The sequence below is a fragment of the Nothobranchius furzeri genome, chromosome 9 (genome assembly GCF_043380555.1).
Source record: "Nothobranchius furzeri strain GRZ-AD chromosome 9, NfurGRZ-RIMD1, whole genome shotgun sequence".
Taxonomy (NCBI): domain Eukaryota; kingdom Metazoa; phylum Chordata; class Actinopteri; order Cyprinodontiformes; family Nothobranchiidae; genus Nothobranchius; species Nothobranchius furzeri.
The window spans coordinates 35,079,360-35,095,517 of record NC_091749.1 but is presented as its reverse complement, the minus strand read 5'-3'; the positions used below and the strand labels follow the sequence as shown (position 1 = coordinate 35,095,517).

Here is a 16,158-nt window from a genome sequence, read left to right as displayed (position 1 = left end):
AGACCATAAAGGAGTGAATTGCAATAGTCGATACGGGAGGTGACGAGGCTGTGGACGAGAATGGCGGCAGTGTGAGGGGTCAGTGAGGGACGAAGACGGTTTATGGAACGTAGATGGAAGTATGCTGACCGAATTAAGTTATTAATGTAACAGAATGTAATGAAATGTAACAGAATCACTCAAAGGACATGACAGAATCACACACATAAATGCATTTACCTTTCAATATCAACAAACAGTTAATCTCTTGCAGTTTAGCTGTAGCTTCTTATTGACACGTAGACTTGATTGGCAGGGATGGGAGTCTCCCCGTTTGTGAAATAGGTAGGGACAGCGTCCTCTGGTGGCGAATAACGAGATCACCCTCGTTTTCCAACCAGACACAAATAATAATTTTTTGATGAATTAATGAATATGAACCAACATGAAGTAGACAATTTTAATAGATCTGGATGGCATGCCAATATGTAGGAGTTGGTAAATTAAAGGCAGCACATGAAGACTCCTGTCTCCATGTCGACCAGATATTGAAGGGTCAAACTGTACTTGAAAACTGACCATTACTGGACATTACACTAACCATTAGCATTAATAACTCCACAGCACGAACGAAGCTCCTCCAGACTTGCATTATTAGTGGAGATAAAACATCCACGTTGCAAGTCAGTGGCAGAGTTGCATTGCTGTTTTCCAATCTGAGGCAAGATGTAGCGTTGTTAATCTACTTAGCTAGAATTTAACGCTATTGCTATTCAGCTTTGCTAAATCCTGAGAAAGAGCAAACGAATTGGCAATGAAACTTATATATTTATATAATCGATAGAAGTTCATACACCAACTGGCTTGGTCTATATTTAATCAAAAGATTAATATTTAATTTAAGAGATTTAAATTAATAGCAAAAATGTATTTATTAATTCAGAAGATTTATAGAGATCTTTGCTCGTTCAGTGACCAAGTATACACCACTCTGTGTTTTATTTCAAGGAAGATTCAGGTTTAAAAAGTTAAGAATTTATTACTAACAATTTAAAGATGACAATTTAAAAGACAATTCATAAATGACAATTTATAAAAGCTTTGGTATTAAAACTTGGTATTAAAGCAATCTGTGTCTGGATGAAACTAAAAAGGAGGTGTGTGTGTTTGGATGTGTGAATGTAGGTGCTCAGAAGGTTTTTATCTTAGAGAGATTCTTGGTGAAAGAATTTGGTTTGCAGATCAGCTAAATTATTTCTTAATAAACAGGCATCCAGACGCAATCTGTGTTCTACCTCACCATTCAGACGACCCTCTGTTTGGACCCGGAGGTCAAAGGAGGATGTTGATCAGCCTCTGGGTACTCAGTCCGGTAGGGTAGACCAGTGAATTCTTGACCCTCATCACAACTGACACTAACCGATATGCTCACCAGTATTTAGAGAGGGAGGAACTGAAATCTAGCTTCAGATATAATGACTGGTATGATGTAACTGTCCCAGAAATGAAAGCGTTCATTGCCATTCAGTTCTGCATGGGCTTGTGGAAAAGCCTGAGATTGAGGATTAAATATATATATTATAAACAAAATAAACCAAAGAAGGGATGAGTGAAATGTGTTCATGATACTGAAGCACCAAAACCAGTGTTCTTGATTGATATGCAGTAAACATATCAAAATACCAATCAAGCAATAAATATTATATATATACATACATACTTATATATGTCTACATAGGAATATGTATATATGTATCATCAACAATAACAACACTAAGACAATAAGACAAAAACATAAAAAAAATTAAATCTGCAAATGTGATACAATCCAATATGGCTGCCACACGCTGACGTCATAATATGCAAATTATGTGAGGGAATTTGTTCCTATCACAAAATTTGGCTCATACTGAAGATTTTTCTAATATACAATATTCCTCTATCTCTAACCAGATTTAAGCTACAAGCACTTTAAATAGTGATATAAAAAATTCATATTTTACTGAAAAAACTATGGCGCCTAAAGGGTTAACCTGATTACTGTGTCCTGCATGGTGTGTATAAGTGCACATGATCTTCTTGTCACTGTTAAACATTACTGATTATCATAAATAATAATTATTATTAACCAAAGAATAATAAATCATTTCAGTAATTAAATACATCTATAATGAACCTTGATGATTATTTATGAACATTGTAATAGACAATGAAAAGAGTTTATTAAAAATTATTCTTTTAAATCTTGAAGTGTCCTTCATCTTGCAGGTGGAACAGCAGTCAGATAAAGGCAGTCAGATTAAAGATGGTGTACAGCAGACTTTGCGTCTCCTGTGATGGATAATCTGTAGATAGAAGTACAGCCAGGACAGCTTGACCCAGCTGAGGAAGTGTGACCTTTGGGTCACAAATGAGGCCATTCATGTCGCTACAGAGATGTCCAAGTATCAGGAAATAAGACACCATATCCTGCCGTCGGAAGCTCAGCTATGCTGTTGCTCACTTCTAGTTCCTGGACAATGGTGCACTGATATATTTTTCTCCCATAAGAACAACTTACTAGGCATTCACTCCTACTAGAGACCTCAGTAAATGTATTGAATAAACGAGTGAACCACACATTTAACTAAATAATAGGTACCATTAGGGCTGAAACGATTCCTCGAGTACCTCGAATAATTCGAGTACAAAAAAGCCTCGAGTCAAATTCTCTGCCTTGAAGGTTCGTTTAATTCATGTTTAATTAATTCATGTTTAATTAATTCATGGCTTTGCAATCGCCCGGAGTCATGTTTCACCCGGACCAAAATAAGTGACGCACATACACACTGCACTGAATGCACGTGCGAGTAGCAAATGTAACTTAACTTCTCTTAAGCCATGGCGGACAATGTGGACCCCGGTGGAGTGCGAAAAATACAGAAAATGTCAAAGGACCATTTTTCACTTTGTAAGGTAGAAAACATAGTCCAGTGTAAATACTGTAAAATTGATTTAGCCTACCACAAAACCACATCCTCGATGCTGCTGCACCTGACAAGGAAACATCCACATATGATGAGAATGGGAGAAGGGGCTCCCGGATGCCCCTCCGGGACAGACCAGCTTTCTGTGGAGGACTCTGAAGATGTGTGGGTATTCGTGGTGTTGGTGTCGGGTTTCCTGCTGATCGGCATTGGAGGCTACCTGGCTTACCAGAAAATTAATGAGCTGTCAAGGAATATTGGCCGGATTCCCGAGCTCAGAGATGGATTGCACCGCGCTGTGAATTCAGACTCACATAATTGTCAAGATGAATCGTAAGCTTGGAACTTTGGCCGAGATTCATTCGTTGGCACAGAAGATGGATACCATCAAGGATAGAGTGGACGAATCAGCATGGATTGGGATAGTGTAATGTCCATTATTGGGATTTTGAGAGGTTGAGGACCAACAAACTGTAAGACAGAGAGGAAATTATCTCTTTCTGGCCCCAAAACAATTTCTAATCGGAATCTGGCGCCCTTGAGCCTGCAAGGCTACAACGAAAACTCCCCCCTCAGAAGATATGTGGAATGTGCCGTCGCTATGGCAACTCAACTCTGTCTCCTATCCCAGCCTGGGCGGGACTGTGGGAAGGCCGCTGAAACGTTCCAGGGTCACTGCAACCCTCCAACCCTCAATGCTCCTCCCCCTGTCCACACTGAGGTGACATACGCTGCTTCTATCGTGGCTGTAGGAACTAAAGTAGGGATAGTCCCAACCCGCCACCCCACCTAGTGGACACTTATGTTGTGATGTCTGAAGTCTGGTGCATATATGTTTGAGGTGTTTTTTTGCAGAGCAAAGCTGCCCTCCCGGTGGAGGGTAACTCTGAAGTGCCTTTTTTTCCCTCCACCTGAACCAATCCTCATGTAACTTTCTTATCTCTATTAAGGTAGCTTGACTCAGGGTTGCGAATGACCACAGTCACCAATTCTTGTCGTGTGTCTTGCCCATGTATGTCTGATCTCTGAAATGTGTGTACTGAAACTGTAATTTCCCTCTGGGATTAATAAAGTATCTTTGATTTGATTTGATATAAAAGTCAATTCTGCAAGCGGATTCGGAGACTGTGCGACATTTTCATTTGTAACACTCAGTTTCAGCTCACACTGTGCATCTGGTAGCAACAAGTCGGACCTAAAAATTTGCTAAAAATAGTAGTTTTTACACATCACGTCGGACTTTATTGTGTTGTTATTGATGTCTGTTGTCCCTCGGGATTGCTACAGGAGGACAGGTATTAATGAGAGTGGCGAAGGAAAACGAAAGAAAGTAGATGAATGTTTTGTGATCAGTATAATCATCAGCCCTAGATACCATAATTTACCTGTTGAAGTGTGTTGGATAAAAACATCGCCTTTCATGCCAGAGCTTTAATCTAAGATTATCTTATGTTAAAGAGCGGGTCAATTGAGCCTCGGAGTCCTTCTCCACCCACGTATCAATTTTAAAAAATGCAACATTAGTAGGCGTTGCCTGGAGGACCGAGAGGGCGGAGCCGCGGCAGTGACGAAGACGATGGCTAACTAGACGAAGCTAGCTCCCTTCACTCTGAGCAGTTATTAGAAGTGGAGGACGTTTCTCCCCCTCCTTACCCAGACACTCGAGAAGAAAGGGACCAAGTCTATTTGGAGGAGACAAGCGGACCTGAGTCTTATTTTTTTGAGCTTGTGAGTTGCCTGAAACTCCCAGAACCGACCCAACAGAATCACCTCTGAAAGGTAAGTAGCCGTTAGCCATAGCATTGGATTAGCTGCAGGGTTTGTCTCCACGGCCCTAAAAAGCTAGTATTCAGCATGTTTTAGAGGTTTATCTGCTTCAGCACACCTGGTTTTAATCAGCAACAAATAGCTGAGCTGCTTAACAGCTAATCTAACCTGTTAAAGCAGGAAAATCCACTGAAACATGCTGGATAGCAGCTCTCCGGTAGCCCTGGGCTCAAGTTACAGTCTGCTGCATATAAAGTTATGAAAATACCCCATGAGAAAATTATTCTGTAATGTGTTCAGCCCACTAAAACTGCCCTGATTTCTTTATTTATTTACTAATAACAGCTGCTTTCTCGGTTCTAGGTCCTCTGATGTCTGCAGCTGGTCTCTGGTGTCTGCAGGTGGTCTCCTCTGCTGGTGTCGTCAGGATCAGGAGCTTCCAGAAGAATGTGCCTTTCAATGACTCTTTCCCCCTTATTTGTTATATTAATTAAATAAATCTCAATTTATATATTTCCTGTTTTTGTTCATGTCCATAAATACTTAAACATGCTTGAAATTAAAACGAGCTTTTAACAGTGAGGTGCTAGTTTAATTAATCACAATAGCTAGTTAAACATGCAACAAAAATGTGATAATCAATGTAATTTATAAATATCCATTAAAATATCAAAACTGGAATCTAAATGAGATATTTGGCAGCACAAAAAACTTGTCAAACACAATATTTATTATAATAATTGTAGGCAGACAGGAGACAGAGCTGATGGAGGTTCTCAGTCATCGAAGGATGGCTGAAGGCTTTCCAGGAACAGGAGATGTGGTGTTGTCTCTTCTCTCTCTATTCTGCCAGATGAGCTGATAGGTTACAGGTGTGTGAGGACATCCTCATGCTGTCATAACCAGATGACAGGAGTTATCAGGTGATCAGCCAGGCTAATGAGATGCAGAAAGAAAACAAATTCAGGACAGTGTACAATATGTGGTGTTGCTCACCTTATGTGCTCTTATAGAATATTAATGTGTGCATGCCTCATGGTGTAGAGTCCATATTTTGCTGAGTGTCCTGCAATAATGCAGGTTATTAGTTAATTTACTTTTGATAGCAAAAACAAAATATTTAATGTAAATGTTATTTTCCAGGTGAATCAGCTCACACGTCACCACCAAGTGTCACGGGGGCAGAATCAGTAGCCTCCGTCATGATGTAATCACATACTTATTTAATTGTTAATATCTTAAAAATTCTGAAATGTTTTAATTTTTTTTTTTTTACCTTGAACAGTTCACTGAGCTTGCACTGTCACTGAGGTGGAAGCTGGAATCAACAGCAGACACCTTACATCTTGGTCTTTTCAGGGGGTCTGGACGCTCTGGGACTTTCTGGAAGATGAATTTTCATCATGGTCCCCGTGGGTCACCAGACAAACTGCGGCTGTGAACTCCATTCTGGCTGGCTATGTAAAAACAAAGAAGCAGCACATTTATAAATGTTTAAAAGAGCATAAAATCACGTGTAACAATAATCTGTAAAACAAATTAAAACTAGAAGGTGATAATAAAATGTTTACATAGAAGATTATTAAAAATAATTCACCTTTGCTACGAGTAAGGCTTCACGTCTGCCTGGACAAGTGCATTCTTGCAGCTAAATCAGTCTGACAGCCAGTGTCTTGGGTAGATTTAGCCTGAAAAAAAATAGAAGCACATTGTTGTTGGAGTTTATAAAGTCAGATAATATACAAAAGAATCTCCTATATAGGCGCTTTATAACATTCCTAGTGTGTGATCGTTGTTATAACGTAAAAGTCAGTCACACATGATGTGGAGAGCCTGAAATGTGACCTCCTGAACAGAATTCCTTACAGAACCGGGTCACGCTGTGCTGGATTTCACGCTGTAATGATGTCTGTCAACTAGTGCTGTTAGTTAGAGCCACTGTTGCAGAATTGCCGACTGACTAGCTAAAGGAAGTGAACCACGTCTCTCAGACTTTGCATTTAGGTAGGGAATTGTCTTTAGAAGATGTTAAAACGTGTATTTAGCTTACTCACCTCAGACTGGAGCCCGCCGTGGTGGGGGAGCAGAGTCGGTGGGCTGCATCTAAATCGCGGAAGAGCCACGGTGGGCAGCCTCCCTCTTCAAACGGAGACGTGCAGAATCGCGGGTAAAATGCCCACAGAGTCACCGCAAGCATACTACATTACACCATCTCACCAATACTAAGACGATATGAACACTAAACCCGAAATACTTCCCCAATTACACTAACAGCCAAACACTAACTAAACTACAATATCCAACAGCCAAGCTAACACTAAATAAGTATTTATAACACTAAAAGATATGCTAAAGACTAGGATATTATGCTAAAGACTAGGATATGCTAATGCTATATGCTAATGCTGAACTACCGCTAACCGTCCTACACTCGCTTGCAAATCCAACTCCCACGCGCCACAGGGCGTGGCCGAGACGCTCGTTGCTTTTATAACTTTGGCACGGAGCTGCTACGTAGTACTCTACTGGTTTACGTAGTACTTTACTCTTTAGCCATTGGCTAAAATGTATTCAAAATGACTCAAATTCTATGTTTTCAGCTGAAGGTGGCGCATTACTGTGGTTTTTAGACAGAATTTTTAATTTTTAAAGAAAATGCACCAAAATGCTAAAATAAAGAATGCACACATTTAAAACACTATTAGACACTCATTTATGCAGTTCATCAGCAAAAAAAAGTTAATTTAGACGTTACTTGCTCTTTAAGAAATTATTGATTTATAGTGAAATTGGTATTTGTTGTATATTTGCACACAATATCACAAGATCTTTCACAATCTGTTACCACCTACATGTGTTGGGCTGACTCTCATTTAGTTGTAAACTGAGCTGTAAATTTTTTTTCCCCAAATTTCTATTAAAACTAAACAGAACTTTGGTCACTTTATCGTGAATTTATTTCCCCTTAATTACAAATCACTTAATATATTTATTAAATAATAATTCATACCTTTTTAAAAAGAGATCTACCTGCAGATGCACGTTTCTTTACTTTACAGCAAAGTTGTTCTACTGTGAAAATTCACGCAGTTAGGATTTGTTAGCCACAACTTTGAAGGTGGTAACATAAGAGATTTGTACATGGCGGATAAAATACTACCAGAGGATTTTGCTAAACCATGTAGACGGCTGGGGAGAGGGAAGCCTGGGCCTCACTGCTTAGGCTACCTCTCCCGCGACCCAACTCTGGATAAGCAGAAGAGAATGGGTGATTGGATGGATTGGGAAAAGTTTTATCGTACAACAGGATTATGGATTTTAACACACCTTCAAAACCTGTCAGTAACTTTTAAAGAATAAGCATGTTGTGGTTTTTATGTCCTGTAAGGTGTTGTATAGACAATGTTTTACAGACTCATTTACTAACTTAATAATCAATATTCAGCTATTTGTGCTGCCAAAGGTGTTGGTAGGGTCAAAGATTAAACCTTTGTGCCTGTGGCCTTCATCAAAGATGACTTAAGTAAGTAGTAAAGTGACAGAACACAGTTTGTTGGCCTGTTGCAGATTTGCAAAAAAAAATAAACATAAGAAAATATGTAGTCACACTGATCTGATGGACTTACTGTGATTGTGTCAGATAGTAATCACATATAAATAACTATTTAACCTTATTTTAACTAATCTAACTCTACCCTCTGAATACCCTGAGATGCTGCAGGCAGATGAAACAGTCAGTCCTCTATCTCTGGTTGGGTTCACTCCTCCACCCAAGCCTCCAAACTTAACTACGACACCCTGCTTAACTTCACTCTACTGCCTTCCAAACCTCCATCCTCTTGGTACCAGTTGTCTTGAACTCACCAACTGTAATAATCCAAAAGGACATATTCCTGTTCCATCTTTTTTCATCTCCTCTGTCCATTTCTCTTTCTCTGTCTCCACTCATCCATGCTGACCCATTTCTTCCACTCATCCTCCCCAGACCCACCTGCGCCCCTCATCCCACATACTGTACTCCACCACACCTGTCCCCCAGACACCCATGTGTGTGTGCAGAGGTTTTCTTCAGAGGACGTCTGGGATCTTAAACACTCATCTATCCACAGGACTTTTACTTTGTCTTAATGATACACACACACACACACACACACCTTACACAAATGCACACATTTTTGCCTTTGCTTGGATTTAGTACTTTTTATACACTGATTTTCTTTTCAATAAATCTGTTTATACTATGAAGAATTATCTCCTGCTACATGTCAAAAACAGTTGTTTACAACAAAAGTCAATAAACACAGGTCAGAAAGATGATTCATTTAATCCAAAACAAATCCAAGACTTTTCAAATAAACAACTGATTTGTTAACATTAGTGTTGTATTAATTAAAATATAAAAATAAATACAGGTGGAAGTGAAAGCATCTTCATGCCCTGAAGAAGGTTGTACGCGACCAAAACGCATCAGCCTGTTCTTTTTCTTGCTGTAATAAAAATACTTCTCAGAGTGCCTCAGATCACGTATTTTCTTCCCGATCCACGTTCTATAAATATTTGGATAACTGCACTCCAAACCCAACTTATTGCTCAGAAACATATTTATTTATCCGCATTGACCCTAGCTCCTCCTCTTGCATGGTTGCGTGTCGTTCCCAGGTGACACAGCCTTGTATAAAGATGGAGTTTACTGGATCATGGGCCGAAGCAGCATCGATATCATTAAGAGCGGCGGTTACAAGATCAGTGCGCTTGATGTGGAGCGTCACCTACTGGCTCATCCAGACATCGCAGGTAAGCCACACAGCACCTGTTAGAAGAGAAATTTAAAAGGAAATTAGCAAACGTGTAATTTTATGTCCTGTACAGTTTCGTTAAAGATACAGAGGCAAATTTATAAATTAGCTTAAAAAAATATTCGTGTCTCTTACAGGGACGTTATGGAAGTTTGACAGCCAAAACATGTATAGAAATAATAAATTTCTTCTTCATACATTCTCCTGCAATGCTCTGGTCCTGTAGAATGAGCCCTGGCATTTTTTACTGTGATTGCCTGTTTTTCTGTAAAATCGCAGAAAAAGAGAGCTGCTCGGGTCGAGCAGGCTGCTTCATGCGCGTTCACACTCAGGCATAGCCCGTAGCGTTTGCTATCAGTAGCTTTAGCAGCAGAGAGAGAGACAGTGTCAACTCAGCGACTTTTGTCGCTGTTCCTAACGCCTAGTGATGAACCTAGCTACATTTCTGAGGACCCTTACCTACTTTCTGTAGAACGTTCTTCTAGATTTTTCCTGCAAATTAGCAACAAAATAGCTATTTTCACTCCGAACCGTTCTTTGAATGTTGTTTCAGCTGTAATCAAGGATATAAATGTTACAGATACAAAGGAAGTCACTGGCGCTTTAGCTCACCTAGTAAGATGTTGGACTCTCATGCAGAAGACCTGGGTTCAGTTCTGGATGTGAACATAGTTCATTTAGAGTTTCTTTTTTACCTTAATGGTTTTTGTTTTTTTTTTACAGTAAGATGCCCAAATTTTTATTTGAGACTCGCTGAACGGCATTGAATTCACGCATAAAAAAGATGTGGGTTCAACTTTCATTTTGGAACAATTTTTCAAGCAAGCGAATGGAATGATCTGAGCATGCAGGAGGACTGACCCATCATAAACCTTTGTCGGCTGTGCTGAAGAGAAAGGTTCAGAACCAACTTATTGAATTAATTAGCTGCGCGTTCTCCTGTCCTCTGTCCTCCGGGCCACACACATGCACAAGGGACTTTCTCAGCTCTTATTTTCGTTAAGGAGTGTGCATGTACAGCATGCGTGCCTCGTGCACGAGCCTACTATTGAAGCTGCCGTTACGCTTTTGGCCTGAGGGGGCAATCGCGAGCATAAAAATTCAAAACTCCGTAAAGTCCCTTTAACTTTCTAACAGTGTATAGCTATAAATATATTATGAAGATTAACTCATTCACTGCTATTGATGACTGAAGTCGTCATTTGCATTTTTTGACTGTGTGGGCGTCGGAACAAGCCCCCGCACCGTGAGAACAAACATCTCAGCTCTAAAGCCGATCGTCATCTGAATACGTCGCACGTCACGTGATCAGGAAGCAGAAAATCCATGTGTTAGGAGATTGTTTTGGGCTGCTGCTGTAAAAAAAGTGAGACGCGAACCGGAAAAGCTTTTGCCGATTACAATTCAACAACGGATAATGAAAGAATGATAACGCTCGAAACGCGCAGATTCTTCCTGATGTAAGAGGTGAGTCTCCGCTTTGTTTTGGTTGTTTTGGCGTCAACATCATCCTAGCGTGCAACGTTCTGTGACTCTTAAAAAACAGTAAAAACGGTTAGAAACGCTGGCAGCGAAGGGCTTTACCGATCAGGAAACGGCTGGCAGCGAATGAGTTAAAGAAGAAGATAAAAGAATCAAAATAATAATAAGAGAGTGGTCCTATCACATTTGTCTAAAAACATTCTCCAATAACACATTTTGGACCAAAGCACCAAAAGCAACCATTGGACAAGCCGGTGTTGGTTTGGCCGAACCGCCACACTTCCACACATGTCTGGGTCTCTGGTGCGGCCCCTAGGGCAACACTCCAGTACTACATGTAGTGCAGTATTGTGTAGCAGCAAGTATGTGATCAAAGGCGCAGCCTACTGCCTGCGTAGTCTATCACAGCCCTTAAGCGTGGTTTATGCTTGACGCATTCACTTTCCGCGCGGTGATGCGGTTCGTGGATGGAACGCGCTTCACAACTCGCAGCGTTTATGGTTTGTGCGGCTCGTCTCTGCGGTGAGCCAATATTCTCCCAAACTGTAGGGGGCAGCATGGAGCTCTACAGCATGCATCCAACACTACACCATAGTAGAAGTAGAAATTACTGTTTACAACATGGCATTTCAGCATTTTTAACAGCGTCCTCGTCTTTTCCGACAGTGCGAGCTATTTCTCTCCAAGAATTATTAACAACATGTTGATCACGGTGATCTCTGAGAGCTGAATCATACAAATGTCTGTGTTTATGAACCTCTGCCATACTAGTTCTTGCTGGTCCGCCATGTTTTTCCGCGTCCGTCCGTCCGCGTGGTTAGAAATTTTCCGAGGTGCGCGTTGCGGAAATCTTGAGCCGTGCGGAGACGCGGTGGAGGGGCGTGGTTGTTAAAATGACGCAAAATGACGCTACTTTTCCGCGCGGAGCCGTGCGGACCTCGCGGACGCGTCAAGCATAAACCAACCTTTAGGCTGCCTTTAGTATCAGAGAAGGAGAAACAGCCAGCTGCTACCACTATACATTTAGGTCACACTACCAAAGTCCCCAAAGAAAACCACAGTTTGAAGTCATGGAGAACAAAAGACGTTTGGCCCTAGAAAAGGGTGACTGGTTTTTAACGCACTTTCCTCTGGCAATGCGAGTTTTTTGGTTCTAGTAGTCCGTGAACCAGTGATGATAGCCGAGCGAAGTGGTGGGTGTTCCATGACTGTGTTTGCATTTAAAACATAAAAAAAGATAACTATATTTCATATAGCGCCTCCCAAAAAAATAAGAAAGAATTGAAGTATAAAAAGATTTTAAAAAATGATTAAAAATTTGTTTAAAATGAGAGAAAGCAATTTAAATTGTGATAAAAAAAACTAATAATGTAAGGAAAGGGAGAGAGAAAATGAATAGGAAAGAGGGAAATCAGTAGATCCCGGGAATGGAGGAATAAGTAGAAATAGCAGAATAAGGAGAGGGTGGTGAAGAAGGTCACACAACAGCCAGCTTGAACAAGTGAGGTTTCAGCTGCTTTTTAAAGGAGACCACTGAGTCCACTGATCTCAGGCTCAGGGGGAGAGAGTTCCAGAGTCTGGGGGCCACAGCAGCAAATGATCTGTCACCTTTGGTCTTTAGCCTGGTGAGCTGCACAACCAGTAGGCTTTGATCACTGGACCTCAGGGACCTGCTGGTGGTGTAGGGACCGAGAAGATCACCAATGTAAGATGGTGCTTGTCCATGTAAGGCCCTATAGACCAGAACCAGGATCTTGAAATGAACCCTGAAGTTGACTGGAAGCCAGTGAAGCTGGAGGAGAAGCGGGGTGATGTGGGTGTGTTTGGAGGACTTGGTCAGAAGCCGAGAACAGGCATTCTGAACCACCTGTAGACGGTTCAGGGAAGTTTTGTTCAGATAAGTGAAAAGCGAGTTGCAGCATAGCATGTTTAAAGATTCTCTCTCTAGCACCTTTCATACTAATTTAAAGTTTTAACACTATTTTTCAGCAACTAACTGGTTCAAAAAAACGTGTTGTAAAGTTAATGTAAATAATCAAAGACAACTACAATTGTTTATTTTTCTAAAACTGTGCTCATGCTGTGTTTAAAGATTTTTACTCATTTCCAACATTCTGTTCTAGTTACTCTCTAATTTCCTTATTTTTAGGAGGTGGTCAATGTAATTATCGTCAAATGTAATCATTTCTGAGAATTTCTCCAAGCCTCACTAATTGCCGTTTCTTTATGAAGTGCAGTTGCACTTTGGAGTGGAAATCTACTCAGCACCAAGGATGATTAACAGATAAACTGTTGTTTCTAAATGATTTATTGGGATAACAAAAGTAATTATATACTCTCTCTTCACAAATTCCCATCTTCCTCAAGCAAATTTAGAATTTTTTAATTATATTTTTCATTTTCTTCCATTATTGGAAGTCATAAAAGGAATTGGACGGGAATTTTTATTTAATTTTTTATTGTCTTCTACTCTGTTGTAGTGTAGAATAGCTTACTCTCAGACTTGGCTGATTGCTGTGATTTTTATGTATATTTGTGTATTTATCTCTTTCCATCTTTGTCATTTATTCCTATGAATTTATCTATTAATTGGTTTATGTACTTATGTTTTTATGTGATAGATGTGGCTGTTATTGGGGCCCCTGATGTCACATGGGGACAGAAGGTCATTGCTGTGGTGCAGCTGAGGAAAGGCCAGAGTTTGACCTTACCAGAACTCAAGATTTGGGCACGGTAATGTTTTTAATCCTCATTCTGCTTCCTTTATATAAGTTTTCAAACTGAATCATGTTAATACCAGCTTTTGGACACTTAAAAGAAAGATTTCTGGACTGATTAGAGAACAAGAAGAAAATATGTTAAAACTGGGCTTTTTAAAAGAATGCTTGTGACGATCAACGCTTACACAATCACAGTTTTTGGGACCAAAGATTATTGTGAAGCTGTTTGATGAGCCATCCACATCCTGACTGGTAGAAAGCAAAGTGAAGTAGAACAAAGATAAAAGACTTTCTGACTTATACAACCTTTTTTTAAATAAAAAGCATGCATGCACTGGATACATGTTTGAAAAACTGAGCAAATGTGCAGCTGAGTCAATTTTTGAATATGAAAAGTTAAAGGCTGGAGTGATTCTCTCTTGCACAGATGCTACACAGGTCTAAAACTCAAGGGGTTCCCATAAGATGGCAGGGCGCTCGCAGTTTTTTCTGTGCTGAACATTAGAGTTTACCAAGATTGTTTTTGGAAAAATCTCAATAACTTATTTAATAGTGTAATCAAACTTCTGTAAAAGAGGTATAACTCTCTTTGATTTATAAAGTTTGTAATGAATCACTTTTAATGTGAGTATGTTGGTAGGAATTGGAGTCCTCACTTGTTTTGGACAAAGACAAGGGGGATTGCAAGAAAAAAGGGTTGGGAATCACTGATTCAAATGACACATGCAAACCATGTAATACTTGTTCTTTAAATAAAATCTGTCACTCTTGAGTTCACCGGGCGTGCATTTCCTTCATTAGCCTCAGAAAGGAAATAGATGGTAAAACAAAGGAGTCAGAAAAAGGCATTCTTTTCAATGTTACAGAACGCTGTGTTGATTTTACAGCCTGGAGAGAGTAGAGAGTGTCCTAGCTAGTAGAAGCTAACCATCAGCATTAGCAACTCCACAACATGGCAGAACACATTCAGGCTTGAGCTATTTGTGGAGATGAAACATCATCGAAGATTTTTTTTTACCTATGAAAGAAGAGTGAACTTAGGCTGTGGAAGAGTGGCGTTGCTGTTAGCCAATCAGACGTGACACGTTTGCATATAATAAATATTAATAAGCAAGGTCCTGCCATTTTCCACTCATTATTTCCACTAATGCAACTAACTTCTACTTCCTGAAACAGGAGCGCCAGAGTTTTTTTTCTACAGAAAATGACACAAGGCGTTCATTCATACTAGAGACCACAGTGTCATGGTCTGTGTCTGCGTCTCCCTCATGTGTCTCCTTGTGTGCTCCATTCCCCCCTAAGAATCCCCCTTATGTGTCTCTTTGTGTTCCTCATGTGTCCCCTGGTCTTCAGCCCTCCAGATATTCCCTCCCAGGTCCTGTGTTCCTTCAATCTCCCCCAGTCACCCCTCTGCAGTTTTTTATAGGTTCAGCTTCTCATTTTATTGGTCTCTTTAGTGTGTTTTTTCCACAGGTTTTTGTAGTTTCCCTTCCCCTTAGAATATTAGTTTATTTTGCTGCTCATCTTGTCTTTAGGTTTTTTTTTATTCTTTACTCTTAGGTCATGTTAGTTTCCTCCCTGATTAGTTAATTGCCTTCACCTGGTTCTCTCTCCACACACCTGCAGCCCATCTGCCTCCCATCATGCCCCAGTGTATAAAAGCCCTGTCTTGTCTCAGTGTCTTGTCGGTCCATTGTTGTTGTCAGCGTTCTTTTGGTGCTCTGTGTGAGCTTTGTGTCTCGTCCCCAGGTTTTGTGCTCTAAGTGAGCTTTAGTTCTAGTCTCCAGGTTTTGTGCTCTATGTGAGCTTTTGTTCTCCTGGTTCAGGATTTTTGTTTTTAGCTTCCTGCCCCTTTGGATTTTTAGCTCATCATCCTAAATAAAGGATTTATTTTTGAAACGCTCCTGCCTCGTGTCATCTGGACTAATCTGCATCTTGGGTCCTAACACCCCCCCCCCCCCCAACCTTCAACGTGACAGAATGGACCGACCGCCCAGGACCCAGCAGATGACCCAGATGTACCGTTATTATGGTGAGCCTGAGAACTGTTGGACATTTATCCAGGATGTTGCCAGCTGTGTGGACTTAAACTCATCTGAGTTTAATAAGGTTTCTTACCTGATGCTCTGCCTGTGAGGCAGAGCCCTGCGGTGGGCCACCCGATATTTCAGCCTCCATCCCATCGAAGAGGTTTCGTTTTGGCTGTTCTCTAAGGAGCTGCTGGTGAACTTCGGCCCCCTCACCGTCTCCGGTGGGCTGTCATTCCACCTCATCCTCAGTTCCTGCCGACGTCAACCCCGCACCTCCGAGGAGCCGTGCTCGTCGCAGACATCACCGCCATCACCCACAGCCATCTACAGCCAGAGTTGTGCCGCCTATTCCAGAGGCCCCTGCTCTGCAGCCCGACCCAGAACACCTGAACCCGTCTGAAGCCAAAGTTGTGCTGCC

At 40.8% G+C, this 16,158-nt stretch overlaps 1 protein-coding gene across 1 annotated transcript in view; it reads left to right on the top strand.

The window, feature by feature from the left end:
• acsf3 (acyl-CoA synthetase family member 3) overlaps positions 1 to 16,158 on the top strand; it is a 119,765-nt gene that overhangs the window by 90,985 nt on the left and 12,622 nt on the right. The window contains exons 8-9 of the mRNA XM_054731860.2: positions 9,372 to 9,506; positions 13,612 to 13,723. Coding sequence (XP_054587835.2) covers positions 9,372 to 9,506; positions 13,612 to 13,723 — 247 coding nt within the window. The remainder of the gene's footprint in view (positions 1 to 9,371; positions 9,507 to 13,611; positions 13,724 to 16,158) is intronic.